This window comes from Asparagus officinalis, chromosome 1 (genome assembly GCF_001876935.1).
Source record: "Asparagus officinalis chromosome 1, Aspof.V1, whole genome shotgun sequence".
Lineage (NCBI taxonomy): Eukaryota > Viridiplantae > Streptophyta > Magnoliopsida > Asparagales > Asparagaceae > Asparagus > Asparagus officinalis.
The window spans coordinates 22,248,217-22,265,369 of record NC_033794.1 but is presented as its reverse complement, the minus strand read 5'-3'; the positions used below and the strand labels follow the sequence as shown (position 1 = coordinate 22,265,369).

At 34.9% G+C, this 17,153-nt stretch overlaps 2 protein-coding genes across 2 annotated transcripts; one reads left to right on the top strand and one right to left on the bottom strand.

The window, feature by feature from the left end:
* On the bottom strand, window positions 2,901-5,466 carry LOC109831874. The gene is made up of 4 exons (XM_020399343.1): window positions 5,383-5,466; window positions 4,263-4,600; window positions 3,508-3,600; window positions 2,901-3,156 (listed from the first exon to the last, which is right to left on the bottom strand). The coding sequence occupies exons 1-4, from the start codon at window positions 5,464-5,466 to the stop codon at window positions 2,901-2,903; spliced, it is 771 nt and encodes a 256-aa protein (XP_020254932.1).
* LOC109831857 lies at window positions 8,682-9,848 on the top strand. Its single transcript, XM_020399324.1, has 4 exons — window positions 8,682-9,092; window positions 9,200-9,315; window positions 9,400-9,579; window positions 9,731-9,848. The coding sequence occupies exons 1-4, from the start codon at window positions 8,682-8,684 to the stop codon at window positions 9,846-9,848; spliced, it is 825 nt and encodes a 274-aa protein (XP_020254913.1).

The following is a 17,153-nucleotide window of genomic DNA, read 5'->3' as shown; positions in this document are numbered from 1 at the left end:
GCTATAGTAGGTCTGTGGTTTTACATAGTGTTTCCCCAAACGCTATCAAAAAGTTTCCAACCATAGCGTTTTTATGTAGCTATAAAAGAGTATTCAATAGCGTTTCTATATTGCTATGACAAATATCTTTCATAGCGGTTGAAAACGCTATTAGTTAGTTTCCAACCATAGCGTTTTTATGTAGCTATAAATGAGTATTCAATAGCGTTTCTATATTGCTATGACAAATATCTTTCATAGCGATTGAAAACGCTATTAGTTAGTTTTCATTCATAGCATTTCAACGTTGCTATTGTCTTACATTTGATAGCGTTTGAGTTACTACAATGGCGTTTCAGTGAATGTTGTCTTTCTTCTTTTAATAGCATTTCAGTAATTGTTTGCACTTCTTATAGCATTTCAGTTGTGCCTATAAACCTTTGAGGTTGAACTAGAAATAACACCCAATTGTGACAACCATAAAAGCAAATATTTCATTTAAAGATTCAAACTGATACATAACCAAGTTGTAGCATACAAGAAGAGTCAACACAAATGTGCCAAAAAACAAATACTAGTCTTTGGATAGTCCAACATGGAGTACAAGAAATTAACCATAGTACACAGAACAACAGAAACCAAATTTGCTGCATTACATATGACTTGGAAGGCTCATCATCTTCAGCAATTGAGTACTTGTACTGCTGCAAAAAACAGAAATTAACACCACCAAAATTACAACTATAACAAACATGATAAAGTAAAAACACACGATTGCAAGATGTATAACTTACCAGCTTTTCAAAGCATAACAACTTTGTAACTGGTCCATCTTGGGGAGCAAGTAAAATATTTCGAAAAGAACTGGTCCATCTTGGGGAGCAAGTAAAATATTTCGAAAAGAACTGGTCCATCTTGGGGAGCAAGTAATACAGATTCTAGCTCAGTATATATTAGCCATGAAGAACTTAACTCGAAATGTAATTTTGCAACCAAATATTAGAATTGACAAGGCCAAGCAAGTAAAATATTTCGAAAGGCAAAAATTTTAACATGCCAATAAATAAAAATGTGCCTGATACTGTATCATGAGGCCTTAAGTTCAAATATGAGGCATGTAAATATGGTTGAAGAACCTGATCATATTGTGGATGTGGAATCAACTGGAAGATATGCACCTATGTTCATCATTTCAAATTGCAAAAATCAACATAGATAACACTAAAAAGTAAAAACATGTCCAAGCTTGTCCACTTGATATGAAGGAAATATAACACATCCACTCGATATCCGCCTCTAGAAATTACCAAATTGCCACTTGATTTCCGACCAAAAACAAGATGTTTGGCAAGATACAGATTTGTCATGAAACCTAAAAGATCGATAAACAGGCAGAGAGTTACCTATCAAGCAAGTCAATTATATTCATAGTGCTGTTGAAATCTCCATAATAGTGTCAAGTCTAGACAAAAATGCTTAACACATAATGTCAAGCTCATCTTGTTAACTTCCTCGATGCCCTTGACCACAACGCTGTAATTAGGATGCCAGTGATTTGGTTTGCTATCAATGTACCTGGTAAATTCACAAAGGAAAATACAAGATTTTGCAAAATGGTTTAATAGATGAAAAATAAAATGATTACACAGATGTATCTAAGTGTGCACAACTATATTATATTCAAGTTTGTTATAACATAATATAAATCTAATTATTTCATGAACTTCTATCATAGGAGCTCGTGCATGTGCATCATAATTACATTTCTAATCTTTTTCAAGTAACTAAGTTTTACAAATGGCCGAGTGGACTAGAACAACTGATGCGTGCACATTCAAGTTGTGGACTAGAACAACTGATGCATGCACATTCAAGTTTGTTATAACATAATATAAATCTTAATTCCTGGACTTATATTGTAATTACATTCCTATTTTTTCTCAAAAAACTAGGACTTCCACAAATAACCAAGTGAACTAGAATAGCTGAAGAATTCATCAAAAAAGATAAGTCTCTCCCTTGGAAACATCGAAGTGGCTTATGCAAAAAGAATCATAGGGGTACTAATACAGATTCTAGGTCAGTATATATTAGCCATGAAGAACTTTTGTTTGCTAACAGAAGATGATGAAATCAAAGCATCACAAATTCGCACGGATGATCAAGCCGGTGGTGCATCAATTCGCGTACAGTATCGTGGTGCTGCTGCGCTAAAATAGAACCATCATGAACTTTTTCAGGTCTCTTGGATGTGGATCTTGAAATGAGTTCAAGACCATGTGCACCACTTGCTCCAAATTCTTAATCATGACCTACATAACAGACACAGCATAAACTATATACTATGTTTGCAAAAAAGCACCAAGTTCTCAATCAATAATCAATTTAAACTTCCAGTTACCTTTGAACAACCTTCTGCAATCTGTGCAAGTGTAATCAAAGCAGCATGATGTTTCTGCCACTCGGGAGCTGCAATATAAGCCGGCAGCAACTCCGATGCAACTGAGATTCTATCCAAACACTCATGTCCGACACTGTGATTGCTCGTCTCCTCTGCATCCTCATCCTCTGCCTCCGCAGAATGCCACACTGGCTCATCCTCAATATCCAGCAGCATTTTCATCAGCATTTTCAAAGGGAAAGACACATCAAAACAGATAAGGAACAGCTTGAATCCAAACAACTCAACCAAAACCCTAACTTTATCGTCAGCAAACAACCCTAGATTGCCAAAACCACGAGATCCAATCGAATTTCAACGGAAAAGATCGCAATCCGAAAGGAATCACTCACTATAGCGTATCGGACGGCCCAATGATCGTGACGCTCCACTCGAAGATATTGGCATCGTCGACCAAGCCAGCCGAGAATCCATCCACAGGGTTCTTGCTAAGATCTGCTCCAAAAAAACCCAAGAAAACTCAGAAAATTTTGAAAAAAATTTCTCGACAAGCTTCTTTCCATGTTGTTAAGAAATCCTCTATGTAACCATCAACAATAATAATGCTATCCGATTGCCTTTTGAAGTCGATCATTTCTTTAATGCTATCCGATTGCCTTTTGACGTCGATCATTTCTTCCTTTCTCATAAATTTGTTCATAGTATTATCATGATTCTCTCGACGCTTCCGTTTCTTCTTCTTAGTTTGTCCTTTAGTCTGTCCTTTTCTGAAAGACCTGCACCAAACATCCATTAGTTTGTCCTTTAGGGGTTTTTCGCCGGTTTTGGATATCAGTCCAAGCCTTTTCATCTCTTCAGCTGCTGATGATTATGGATAATTTTGGCTACTGCCATTATCATGAGATGAAATCTGATGTGAACAAGAATTTACATGGTCACTGTTATCATTGTCCTCATAATCTTCACACTCGTCATCAGAAGAATAATAAAAATGGGTGTGCTTACCACCAGAACCATTGGACGAAGAGGAAAACATCTTAACACGGTTAGAAATAGAATCAAAACGCTCATTAAGTATCTTCTTTTCTAAATGCATCTGTGTACTAGATGGAAGTTCTATAGAGTACCTTTCTTTCATCTTATGTTTGAAACCCTTCAGGGATTTATTGAGAATAGTCTTTTCTGATTGCTCGCCTCGCCGGATGTACGCTACATGCAACCTACCAAAATAACTTAACTAGTAAATGGGAAATTGGATTATACTTTTAAGTAACAAAATCCATTAAGGTAAACAAAAGAGGTAAAGGATTATGCCATATATTAAACACTGCAGTATAGTCAGAGATGAACTCCACAGCTAACAGATTTATGATCCCTTGGTGCACATAACATGGCATTTTATAAAAACATGGTGTAAGAGCACTTCTACTCTTAAACTTGGAATTACGGATATTGCTGGTTTTGAATTACTCTGACAGGTGAATGTTTAATTCTACCTATAAAAGCATAATAAGAAGTAAGGTGCATAGCCTACTTCCACAGTATGAATCCATATAAATGGATAAAATAAACCTAGAGATAGAAAGTTAGCCACATGTGTTAGTGTACACATATGGTAAATGAGAGAGAATGAAGTATACCTACTTCTGCATAAAAGAAAGTGTGCTGAGCAAGTAGAGAAAAGAACAGCCAAATTACAACTATTTTCAGGTTTACAAATGTAAGTTTGTAGGCAGCATGTTTGTTCCATCTGAAATATGATATGATGATAAAAGTGTGTCTTCGCAACTTGCCATATCCCATGGAGTGTGTAGTGTGTGTGAAGAGCAAAGAAGCTACATGGACCACTATTCCAAACCATGCACAAAGGAGGAGCACATACCCCAAGTTCTGAATCCGCACACCAAGCTTTTGTTTATGTGGAAGTGACTTCTGCTCTGCAAGAAAGTCTAACAACTCCTCTGCTGACACTGTTTTCCTCTTGCACTGCATCAAGAAGCTATGCAAGGAAGCTATAACGTCCTCAGCTGATATTTTGAAAATATCAACAGAATCTGAACCAACAAAGAAGTAATGTTGCACAAGAGGGTAGCAAGATAGAGGACCCATGCCAAGCTCTTCAAACCGTTCAATACCCTCATTCTTGCATATTGCCACCTCCAAGTCATATACAGTTGTAATGCTTTGCACACCGACAAAGCAGTGTATATATGCATTTATCTAAAAATTTCTAAATATTGAAAAGGGAATCAAACGCAGAAATGACTGATATTCCTCTTCAGCTTGCATATTGATAAAAATCTTGGGAATAAAATGTCATTAACCTCTCAACGTATGAAGCTATGTAAGTGTAAGTGTATAACTAAGGAGCCATTTAGACAAACTGCATAATTGCTAAAATATTACAACATTTTCGAAACAAGCAAAAAGATTGTGATGAAATGATTGGATTAATTCAAAAATTCTGAACTGTTCTACTTAGACTTGCTTTCACCTTAAACCTTATACCTATGCAATGAAACAACTCCACAAATCTAAACATTTAGATTTTGGGGATTATAATAAAAAAAAATAGCAATGTAACATGTCTTAATCCAAAGTCCACCAGTTTAACTCAGCAATCAGACTGTCTTAAATTGGGGAGAAAAACTCAACAAAGAATCAGAAATGAATCCATCTTCTTTTTTACGAACTAATGTAAAGAATTATACGTTAAAGCGAAAGAAATTAGTATCAAGAAACAGAATAAATAAACAGTGTTATGCGCTTCCTTACCTCGATAACATTTAGTAACAGCCTGGCAATTGTGGTCTTGATTAGCTTTTCAACGTGAATTGTTTTCAGAACTCAACCGTCACAAGGAAATATTAAAAATATAATTTCTAAATCAGGGATTCTAACTAACATTTACCATTTTATCACCAATATTAGTTAGAACATTAACCCGAATTAAGTTAGCTACATATTTAGCGTAAACAATCAAAGATTAAGTTAATACGTACATCTGTCAATTTCTTCTTCTCTCTTATCACGTAGCAGTCAGAAATGATTTGATACAATGTAATTGGATCTGTCAATTTTCCCATTTTTTGCTTAATTCCTTCAGGATTTTCCCTCTAAGGACCTATGCCAATTATCTATAACATCACGATTTCAAAGATAATCCCCTATAAGTAATGTCAATCCTTGGTTTCCTTAAACAAATGGAGAGAAGTAAAATTTGAACCTTTCCTTCAATAGCCAGCAATCGGCAAAGAGTCGAAACTTCCTGGAGCTGAAACCCTACCGCGCTCCATTTTCATCAGCATTTTCAAAGGGAAAGACACATCAAAACAGATAAGGAACAGCTTGAATCCAAACAACTCAACCAAAACCCTAACTTTATCGTCAGCAAACAACCCTAGATTGCCAAAACCACGAGATCCAATCGAATTTCAACGGAAAAGATCGCAATCCGAAAGGAATCACTCACTATAGCGTATCGGACGGCCCAATGATCGTGACGCTCAACTCGAAGATATTGGTATCGTCGACCAGGCCAGCCGAGAATCCATCCACAGGGTTCTTGCTAAGATCTGCTCCAAAAAAACCCAAGAAAACTCAGAAAATTTTGAAAAAAATCAAGAAAATTGTAAAGATCGGGACATCGGATCGGTGAACTTCGGGGTGGCGAGGCTGATGAGGAACAAGGAGACAAATGAGCTCGTCGCCATGAAGTACATCGAGCTCCTCTCGATGTACTTCCCATCGGGTCGATCTCGGATAGAGAGATCTGAGAGGAGAGATAGACGAGAGAGGGAGAGTGGGGCGTCTGAGGGAGAAGATTAAGGGCAGCGGAATTTTTTGGGGTTAGGGTTTTTTTTTCTCGGGGCGGGACCAATGAAATTGGGGGGGTTGGAGACGAATGAAGCGTGTTTTAATTTTCAGTCTCGCGCTTAAGTTTTCAAGCCGTCGGAACAAAAAAAATTGCCTACTATTACTCATAGCGTTTAAAAATTTCCAAACTCTATCAAAAAATAAGGCATATACGATCTATAGCACTTATAATATAAACGCTATCATTCAACGCTATAAAAAAACAGTTTTGTTGTAGTGGACCCTTCATCCACTCGTATCAATTTTAACGGTTTTGAATTAATAGAACTTTTCACATGGCTCAATGGAGGGTCAAACGAAGACGGGTTCACCCCAAACTTGGTGTGTTGGGGTTTTAGAATATGTAGATCAAGTTCAACGGAACGGATCATCCATAATGTCGCTCAATCATGTGATTTTAGAGGCGTCATAGGAGGAAATCCCCTCCTATGACAAGGATACCCATTAATCTCATATATATATATATACTACGCATGTGTATCGACGCACGACTCATACTTCGTGTCCGGATCAAACGCACATGAGGAACCAATATATGCAAAACAACTCCTATCGGTCGACCGAAACATCCCCACGGTCGACTGGCGTAACGTAAACTCCAAAAACAACCCTGATCGATTGACCGATGCCTATGGTCGGTCGACCAACCAGAGGTAAAATCCAACTCCCTAAGAACTGATTGGTCGACCGATTTTTGATCGGTCAACCGACTAGAGCAAAAACTTGTAATGGGTTTATGTTACAGGTTTTCGTCTATAATACATTAAATTCAATATTTTTATAAATAAAACTCATATATTAAAACTTGTTTACTGTGATTAGGGTTTAGTTGTCTACATGAAACATAAATATCAAGTTTGAGGGAACTCTTAAAACCCTAGCACAATCATATTTATAAGAATCATCATGGAAACAATTAAACTCTTAAAACCCTACCTCTAGAGTTTGGAGTAGGTTAGACAGAGTTCTTATAAATGATTCCTGGTTGCAAAAATACAATGCAAGTCATGTAGAATTCTTATCTCCTAGCTTCTCTGATCACTCACCTGCTTTGGTATCAATCTATGAGAATAGAGATCAAGGGAAGAAGACTTTCAAGTTCTACAAAATATGGACTAAACATGAAAATTATCTATCCGTTGTATCATCTATATGGCAGTCACCTATTGAGGGCCACACAATGTATAAAATTTGGTCAAAGCTGAAACTCCTGAAGAATGCTTTGAAGGATCTGAACAAAAGGGATTTTCACAATATAAGTGAGCAGGTTCTTAGAACCAAAAAGGAACTGGAGAATGTGCAATATTCACTTCAACTTGATCCTCTCAATGCTGATCTTATAGCACATGAGAAGAGTAGTATTGTCTCCTATAACAAGCTTCTTGAATGTGAACTATCCTTTTACCAACAAAAATCAAGAATAGCATGGAGCCTCAAGGGTGATAGATGCACAAGTTTCTTCCTCTCTGCTATTAAGAAAAACAGTCACCATAATAGAGTAATGTCACTCATTACTAATAGCGGGGTAAAAATTACAGAAGGAGAGGAAATCGCCCAAGAATTCATCTCCTATTATAAGAACTTGATGGGCACAGAAATATCCACCTCTTTACCAGTTTTAAGCATAATTCAAAGTGGTCCTTGTCTCACTGAATATCAAGTTGTTAGTCTATCTTGTTCAGTTACAAATGAAGAAATTAAGCTCTACTATTCAGGAACCTCTACTATTCAGGAATTCTTTAAAACTAGAAAACTGTTGGGAGCTATTAATTCCTCCTCTATCTCACTCATTCCCAAGATACAATGCCCTCAATCCCCTGCTGACTTTAGGCCAATTTCTTGCTGTAACTGTTTATATAAGTTCATTTCAAAAATCCTTGCTAATAGGCTGCAATCTGTCATTGGTTCAATAATTAGTGAAGCTCAATGTTCATTTGTCAAAGGTAGGCAAATTAACAATAATATTTTGTTAGCACATGAATTGGTAAAGAACTATGGTAGAAAACACTTAACTCTGAGAGCTATGATAAACATTGATATAAGAAAAGCCTTCGACACAATTAGCTGGTCTTTTCTGCAAAGCATGCTTAAAGGTTTAGGGTTCTCAGCAGTATTCATCAAATGGATTATGGCATGTATTTCATCCACCAAATTTTCTATATCCATGAATGGTTCTCTCCATGGGGTATTTCAAGGGTGCAAGGGGTTTAAGACAAGGGGATCTTTTATCTCCATATTTGTTCATTATTGGCATGGAGTATCTTACCAGGAATATAGATATGCTAAAGTATGACAAAGATTTCAAATTTCATCCTCTGTGTGGAAAGTTGAAAATTACACACCTTGCATATGCTAAAGTATGACAAAGATTTCAAATTTCATCCTCTGTGTGGAAAGTTGAAAATTACACACCTTGCTTTTGCTGATGACCTTCTTCTATTTCAAATTTCATCCTCTGTGTGGAAAGTTGAAAATTACACACCTTGCTTTTGCTGATGACCTTCTTCTATTAAGTAGAGGAGACATATACTCTATCCAAAAACTATATCAGTGTGTAAAGGACTTTGGTGAAATTTCTGGATTGGAAGCCAACCCTTCTAAGTATGCTATTTTCTATGGTGGCATTGAAGAAGATGTTAAAGCATCTATCAACAGTTGCCTCGGATTTCATGAGGGTTCCCTGCTAATTAAGTATCTTGGTGTACCTTTAATATGCAAGAGGCTATCCTACATTGATTGCACTCCCCTTTTTAAGAAGATTACTAATCAATTCCAGTTCTGCCTGAAAAATCAAAAACTGACTTTTGCTGGTAGGCTTCAGATCATTAAAAGTGTGGTGCTGGGATTCAATTATATTGGACTTCTAATTACATTTTGCCTTCTAAAGTTTTCCAAAAAATAGATGACTTATGCAGAGATTTCTTATGGGGTAAATTTGATCAGGTTTACAGATTGCCCCTAGTTGCTTGGGACAAAATTTGTAAGGAGAAGAAGTGTGGTGGTTTGGGAATTTTTTCTGCAAAAACTTGGAACTTGGTTTTAGCTTTAAAAACTATTTGGTATATACATGTTAACAAAGAATGGCTGTGGATTAAGTGGATACACAGAAAATATCTGAAAAATACAACAATCTGGCATGTCAGCATGAAAGTTGGTGATTCTTGGATGTGGAAACAATTGCTCAAAGCCAGGGACAAAGCAATTATTATCTGTGGAGGCATAGAAAATCTGAAGAGTTACATCAGTTCATGTTGCAAAAATTCAAAAATCCAGTTGTCGAAGCTATACTCAGCCATATCTCTTGTTGCTGGCAATGTAAACAGGTATTTGACAGTCTGGGACTCCTTGATTTATCCTAAACAGAGCTTTATTTTGTGGTTAACTATTTTAAACATGCTGCTAACCAAAGATAAGCAACTAAGGAGGGGTGTTATTCAATCAAGCCATTGATGTTTATGTTCAAGCACTACACAGGAAACAAGAAATCATCTTTTCTTTGATTGTCTCTGCTCTAATGGGGTATGGAATAACATCATGGATTGGCTCAAATTTAAATGGAAGGCTTGTGATTGGATATGTAATGTTGGATTGATATAACTGTTGATTGAAAGGGAAAGGGTTTAAACAAGGTTTGAAGAGATTGGCTCTTGCGAATACAGTTTACAGAATATGGAGGGAGAGGAATGATAGGATCTTCAACTTGAAGACTAAGAGCATTGATTAGCTTACTAAGAAGATAAAATTCGACATTATGATCATGGTCCTTAACAGTCAAATTTCAGAGGAAAATAAACAGTGGTTTATGTTGTTATAGATGCTTTGTTTCTTGTTTTTAGGCCCTGTTTTTTTTTCAGTTCATTACTGAACTGTATATCATGATGTACTTTCACTCCAATTTTGGTGGATGAATAAAAAAGCTCTTCATTGACCAAAAAAAAGCTCATGTTAGATCAATCTCAGAACTTGAAATTAAATTAAGGAATCCGTTTTATACCATTTTAAAACAGAAAGATCAAATCTTTACAGAATACAAAATAAAGGTGCAATCTTTACTTATAAATAGGTTTCAAAAGTCCAATAAAAATCAAATAAAATAGCGGATGAGTTTGGAGGAGATGACTAAACTCCTCAAACACGCGAGAGACACGTTCCTCCTTCAACAAAAGCCCACGATCTCGCCCTCCTCTTGATTTTGCCTCACAGGGCTCTTCAAAATTCACCAAAGTAGGTTCTAAGATGAAGGAAAGTAGGAGAAATATCGTATATATATACTTATATACACATACGGGCCAAACCAAAACGAAACCGACCCGAAACTCAAACTGTCTAGACTATGCACCCGTCGGTCGACTGATGGCTTGCCATCAGTCGACTGATAAGTGCTTATCGGTTGACTGATGGCTTGCCATCGGTCGACCAACCAGAGGTGTATTCTGTCAACTGATTTCTTGTGTTCGTGCATGTTCACTCTATTAAACATGTATATATGTACTTAATTGATCTCAAATCGATTACAACCATACTCATTCATCCCAGAATAATATCAAACATGATAAAAATCATTTAATATTATTTTTAACAATATATTCTAATTTACGGGGTTTTACAACATTTTATCTCCATTTATTTATAACTCACTCACCTCCGAAACTGCCCATAGAATAAATACACTTCACTGAATTAATTTTGAAGTCATCTCGTATTTCAACAGCTTGATATATGTTGTAAGTTATTACATGTGTAACTTATTATATTCTCTGTAACTTGCTATTTTTTTGTTCTAAGTGTTTAGTTATTTGGTCTACTTTTAGTTATTTTTAATATAACAATGTAACTTATTTTTTTCTGTAGATTTTTTTTTTGCTCATAAACCAAAAGTTTTAACCCCAACTACTTTTTAGTCTATAAACCTAAAGTTTGCTTCCTCTTATTTAGAATCTAAACTTCTAACATCCTTCTTAAATCTAAAAGTACTCCTCCAATTTAATTTTAGATCATTTTGTATTTTAATGATGTGGTAGATGATTTAAATGATTTTTTATTATAAATTATTATATTTTTTATTCTAAAAATGACGATGTATTTGATGTATCTTTTAACCAAAATTTTAAACCATTATTATTTTTTGGCTTTAACTGTACCAATACGGCATCATATCGTGGATCAATTTTACTTGATTGATACGAAACAAATGAGACATCATAGATATGGTCCATTCCGTTTGGCATGTTTCAATAATTTGACTAATTTCAAAATATTAAAGATTAAAAGATCAATATTGAAAACAAGAACCTAGGTTTAACTTGTTAATTGTTTATTCAATACGAAAATATGAATAGCCATCATAGTTCATCAATAATACAAATCACATTTGTATTAGTATCCATTTATACATGATTGCCAATATAATTACAGATGTACAGTATGTATTTACATTCCTACAAATTCGTCAACAAAACTATTCTCCAACAAACTTCAAAAAAAGATTTAATCTACTTTAATGCTAAATTAATACTGAAAACAAGCTTAGGGCCACCAACTCAATTCAAATGGCATTTTTGTCCATTCCTTAGATAAGTAGGACACTAGTCACTCCACAAACAAAGAAGCACGTACGTAGCTATACACACAGCTGGGCTGTAGCCTCTTTTTATATAGAGAATGATAAACGTGCGTTTGGTTAAATATTTAGCACGATGCATGATCACACAAATAATGGTTGGATGAAATCCAAAACGTCCTATTCTAACGTCTCAGTCACCAACGTGCATGTCAAGCTCCGACTCGTGAAGGCTAGCTGCCATAGTGCCATTAATTAGTGCCTATGTTATATCTACTATTATTCTTGTTTCTACTTGTCATGTGCAACTAGATGCGACTAACAATGGTATGAATCAAGGATGAGAAATCTTATCATTCTCCCCTCCCCTCCCCTCCCCTCCCCTCCTCTTTTGTAATCTAGACTAGCAAAGATGCCAGTCGGAGTGTTTTGAGAAGACTTGTACTTGAGAGGAAGGTAATGTGGTAAGTGAAAATTGCTATGTGGCTTCAACTTTTGTAAATCTTATCCAACCTTTCCATTGTCATGAACATATGAAAAAATAATTAATGATTTCTCTTGATCATTTTTCATTTATATGGTTATGATATTTGGTCGCATAAGAAATGACCAGTATTCAATTAACGGTGTGTGTATACTGTTAAGATTTAAGAGCTAGATTTTATGTGTGTCTGAACCAAACCATCAGTCTAAAGTAATCTGTCTACGTGGGATGCTTGTCTTCACACTAAGGAATAGTTTTTGCTTGTGATAATAAATCGTTTGTACTGCAAGAGTGCAGAAGAAGATAACAAATGTTAAGATGTTGTCCATAACATATATCTTCTTTGAGTAATAACAAGCATTCATTTAAGTCTAACTTGTGTCTGAGATGATCTAGTACAAGAGTATAAAGATATAGAACAAGAATGAGACAAAAAGAATCAAAAATCAACTCGAAAACTAATTTCAACAAGTGAACTACTGACGGTTCCACATTGACTATCGATGGTGCTCAATGGACCATCAATGGTGCTATGGACCACTGATGGTGTAAAAGTCTAGAGAGGTTTAGATCATCTATGGGTCATCAATCATCGATGGCCACTATGTCACTATCGATGGTTGAGAGTTACCATCTATGGTTAAAAGTCTAATTCTAGATTTTTAAGCTTCAATCTCAGCCATTCATCGCATGTTATCTTCCAATCTTCTGCTACATTCTGCAAGATTCTTTCTTGAGCTAATCTTAGGAGAAAATGAAATAGAGAGAGAGAGAGAGAGAGAGAGAGAGAGAGAGAGAGAGAGAGAGAGAGAGACATCATCAAAGGAGAGGCTTTTCGGTCCCTCGAAGCCTCATTGATCGCTCACTCACCATCTTCATCATCATATGATTAATCAACAGCAAGAAGAGTTGCGCTTCGATCTAAATTTCATCTTTATTCTTTCAGATCTACATTTCAATATTTTAGAGAATGATCTCAATATAGAAGGATGTAAGATATTTTTGATTTGTGCTTAACTATGATTTATTTTATTGGTTTAAACTTGTTTTTATAACATACTCAAGTCGGGGTGAATTAAGGGTTTACATCGCACTCAAGCTAGGGTTAATTGAGGGATCAGTCACTTGCTACAGCTAGGGACACTCATGTGTAAAGAGTTTACGTTAGATAACTACTTTGGGTGGAAGTAGGGTTTTAGTCTTATAAGCTTACTGAATAGGATGTGCGATTCAAAAAACTTTCAAATGGTGAGGAAGCCCCCTGCGTGAGAAGGAGGAATAGATGTTGAATTGTTTATTCGAACCACTATAAATTCATCTATGTTCTTACTGTGATTATTTTATGTGATTTGCATTGTTGATTAATTATTTTATTTCCACTAGGTATCTTGTGATGCCAACCCTATTCATCCCCCTATAGACTTACATCATAGATCCAACAAGTGATATCTAAGCTTAGTTACTCATTTTTAAGCTTTACAATTGAAAGTAGAGATGTCTAGTCTGACCGCTGCAATGGCTTTCCTTGAGGGACACACAACTAATTGACTCTGCCTTTCAATAGGTCAAACGACACCTATTGGAATGTGTTCATGAAATTCTTCTTATTGTCCACTAATTTTGTGGTCAGGAATATCATAGAACTAGCTATAGTGAACCAACTATTACCACTGGTGAAACCACCTTAATTATAGTTGGAGATAAATGGACCCCACGTGATAAAAAGCGTCATTCTTAAAATGCTAAGGTAAGGAATGCTCTTTATTATTCATTAATTATCGAAGAATTTAACCATGTGTCAACTTGTTCTACTACATAGAAACTTTGCAAAACTCTAAAGGTTACACATAAAGGGACAATACTGGTGAAGGAGGCCAAACTTGCTATGCTTTGTAGCAATTATGAAAACTTCATAATGGAATCTTCAAAGAGCATTCAATAAATGATCAAATGATTGACAAATAAAGTAAATAGATCAAAGGCATTAGAAAGAGAGTAGGGGATTAAATAACTTGTGAGAAAAGTTCTTCACTCACTTTTAAAAGATTAAAAACCAAAGGTAATGGTCATTGAAGACTATAAATTTTTTTTGAACTAACACTTCAGAATCTCGTAGAAAATCTTCTTATATATGAAGTGTGTTTGAAAGAAAGAGAAGATGATTTAGAAAACAACTACAAGAAGAAGTCGTTACCTTTGAAAGCAAAAAGAGAAAAATTAAAAATCAAAGCAAACATGGGTCTGAGCTCTAGTTCTGAGAGTGAGAAAGATAATGGAGTAGATCAAATTTGAAAGGCTTCAAATTCTTCGTCAACTCAAAGGATGGTTAGAAATTCCTACAAGATAAACAAAGTTGCAACACAAGCAAGATATACAAATTTAGTTCTTTTGGTTATCTGATGCGGCATAAACATGTACCAAAAAATGTTGCAAGTGCACAACCGTGTCAAGTTATAGTATAAAGATATCGATCCCATGAGAAAGGTATTTTGTAGGAGAAAATATAAAATCGGTTCTTATATTGTGTGCGTGACAAATAGGAGTGATGAGTGAATGTGATTGTGAAGAGATTGAGAGAATGAAGATTGTGTGTAAATAGACGCAAAATGTAAGTGAGAGTGGATATGACAAAGAATGAATGTGATCAATAAGGCAAGAAGGAAGAATGAATAAAATCGAAAAACAAATAAAAGTCAAGAATAAAAACTAAAATTCAAGAATAAAAGAAAATGCAAGAAATTAAAGATGGTGGATTCAATTATAGATATGGGTAATCTAAATTAAATTGAACCCACTTCTTAGGAAAGGGTGATTCTCTAGAGGGTTCTAGCCTAAAGGCGAATCAAACAAAAATAAAAATAAACAAAAAGAAAAACTAAACCCAAGAGGGTTCTAGCCTCAAGGTGAATAGTATAACAAATTAAAATCTAACTACAAAATAAATTATAAAATCTAAACTACAAAATAAATTGCAAGAATTAAATGTAAGAAAATAAATCTACTCTATAAGCATAAAATAAATCTAATCTATAAGCATAAAATAAATCTAAGGCTAGAGGGTTCTAGTCTCTTGGCTATTTAATAAGAAAATAAAATCTAACTAAGCATAGAAATAAATCTAAACTAATAAACAATAAAAAAGAAATAAAAGAGAAAAAGGAAAGAAATGCAAACCTCTAAATAATTCTTCATCCCCATCTTCATCATCCAAAAAAGAGAAGAAATATTTAAAGTGGTAAAAAAATTATTATTATTATTAATTGTAGTAAAAAGTTATAAATTTGGAAGGCCTTCTCAATTAAGAGTAGCCCTCCTCTCCAAAAAAAGTTACAAAAATTTTCACCCCTCTAACCCCTCACTCTCTACTCCTATTTATAGTAAACATCAGTGAATGAGAGCCATTGGATCAAACTTGAGCCCCAAGACAAGTAAAATCAGCCATTGACTCGCGCTACAGTAAACTGGCATCGATGCAGGTATCGATACCAACATCGATGCCCACATCGATGCCGATATCGATACCCACTATATCCAAATTCTGATTTCACGAATAGCTTCGTCTCGTCGAGATAGGTGATTTTCATATATTATATGTTAAATTCCGCCTTCCGGATTAGGAGATATCGTCGTTTCTTTATGGCCAACCATTTTGAATATGATTTCTTTTCATATTGGATTTTTGATTTTCTCCGGCTTCTACAGGCTACACGACTTCATTCTGGGCTTTTGGATAATTTGGATTGTATTTAGCACATATAACAAGCCTTTAAACCCCTAGGTTACCCTAGTGGACGAGTTGTAGTCTCGTGAGGGTTTGCAGTGAATATACCCACAAAATTCGGTCAACTTGCCAAATTAAAGAAGTCAGGGAATAACTAAATTCACTTGATAACTTTAGACAATCTAATTGAAGCTAGTTATCACTCAAGAAAACGTTTTTATAAATAACTTTAAGGTAAATTTCCTAGAAAATCTTCTCATTATAGCAATACAAAACCAAGCCAAACTTAGAAATTTAATTTAAAAGTTTTGAAAAGAACATGCTAACTCTTTGTTTAAAATAATATTCAAGTTGCTTGATCTAAAATATTTTCCAAGACCATATATACAAATATAACTATATATAAAACATTTATTTTATTTATTTTATTTTATTATTATTTTTTTAACTCTTTCTTCCTTGGTAATTTTTTTTTCTACTTTAACGGGCTTTCTAAGCGACCATTTAACGAGTTTTGGGCCAATGGATCCCAACCCAATTGGGCTTAAGTCATTAAGTATGAAAATACTCCTTGGGCTTAATTACTCGGTCAGCTTAGGCTTTATAAGATAGAATCACCTTGAATTTAAGAGTTTTGTTTTGTTTTTTCTTTTAGTGCCCATTTTTCGCACTCTTCTTTGGCAATATTTTTTTAAATGTATATGTATATATATTCTGAAAAATATGTAAGTCAAGACACTTTGAAAATTTATTTTTAACTTTAAGCTAAGCATGCATACATTTCATTATTTTAAATAAAAATCTAAGTTAAGGTTTAAGTGAAGTATACTACTTTGAAAATCATTTCTTAAGGAATTTATTTAGAGTTATCATAAAAGGTGAACTTGAGTAAATAACAGATTAGAAAATTTAAAATTTATCAAATAAATCAATTATTACATAACTCTATCAATTTGGCAAGTGACGATATATATATATATATATGGGAGAAGTGTTCCTAAGGTGACGCCTTAGATAATCATCTAAGGACGCGGCCTAAAATCATATGATTGAGCTACATTGCGGATGATCCGCTCCGTTGAACTTGATCTACATATTCTAAAACCCCAACATACCAAGTTTGGGGTGAATT

Bases quoted from the DNA above. Each gene is read 5' to 3' on its own strand.
- LOC109831857 (XM_020399324.1), top strand. From the start codon at position 8,682: ATGACCTTCTTCTATTTCAAATTTCATCCTCTGTGTGGAAAGTTGAAA. The intron at 9,093-9,199 runs GTGCTGGGATTC...AAATTTGATCAG, and splicing joins TTCAGATCATTAAAAGTGTG to GTTTACAGATTGCCCCTAGT. The intron at 9,580-9,730 runs GTATTTGACAGT...AGCACTACACAG, and splicing joins GTTGCTGGCAATGTAAACAG to GAAACAAGAAATCATCTTTT.
- LOC109831874 (XM_020399343.1), bottom strand. From the start codon at position 5,466: ATGGGAAAATTGACAGATCCAATTACATTGTATCAAATCATTTCTGAC. The intron at 4,601-5,382 runs GTACGTATTAAC...AGAAATTTTTAG, and splicing joins AGAAGAAGAAATTGACAGAT to ATAAATGCATATATACACTG. The intron at 3,157-3,507 runs GTACTCTATAGA...TGTTTGGTGCAG, and splicing joins AAACATAAGATGAAAGAAAG to GTCTTTCAGAAAAGGACAGA.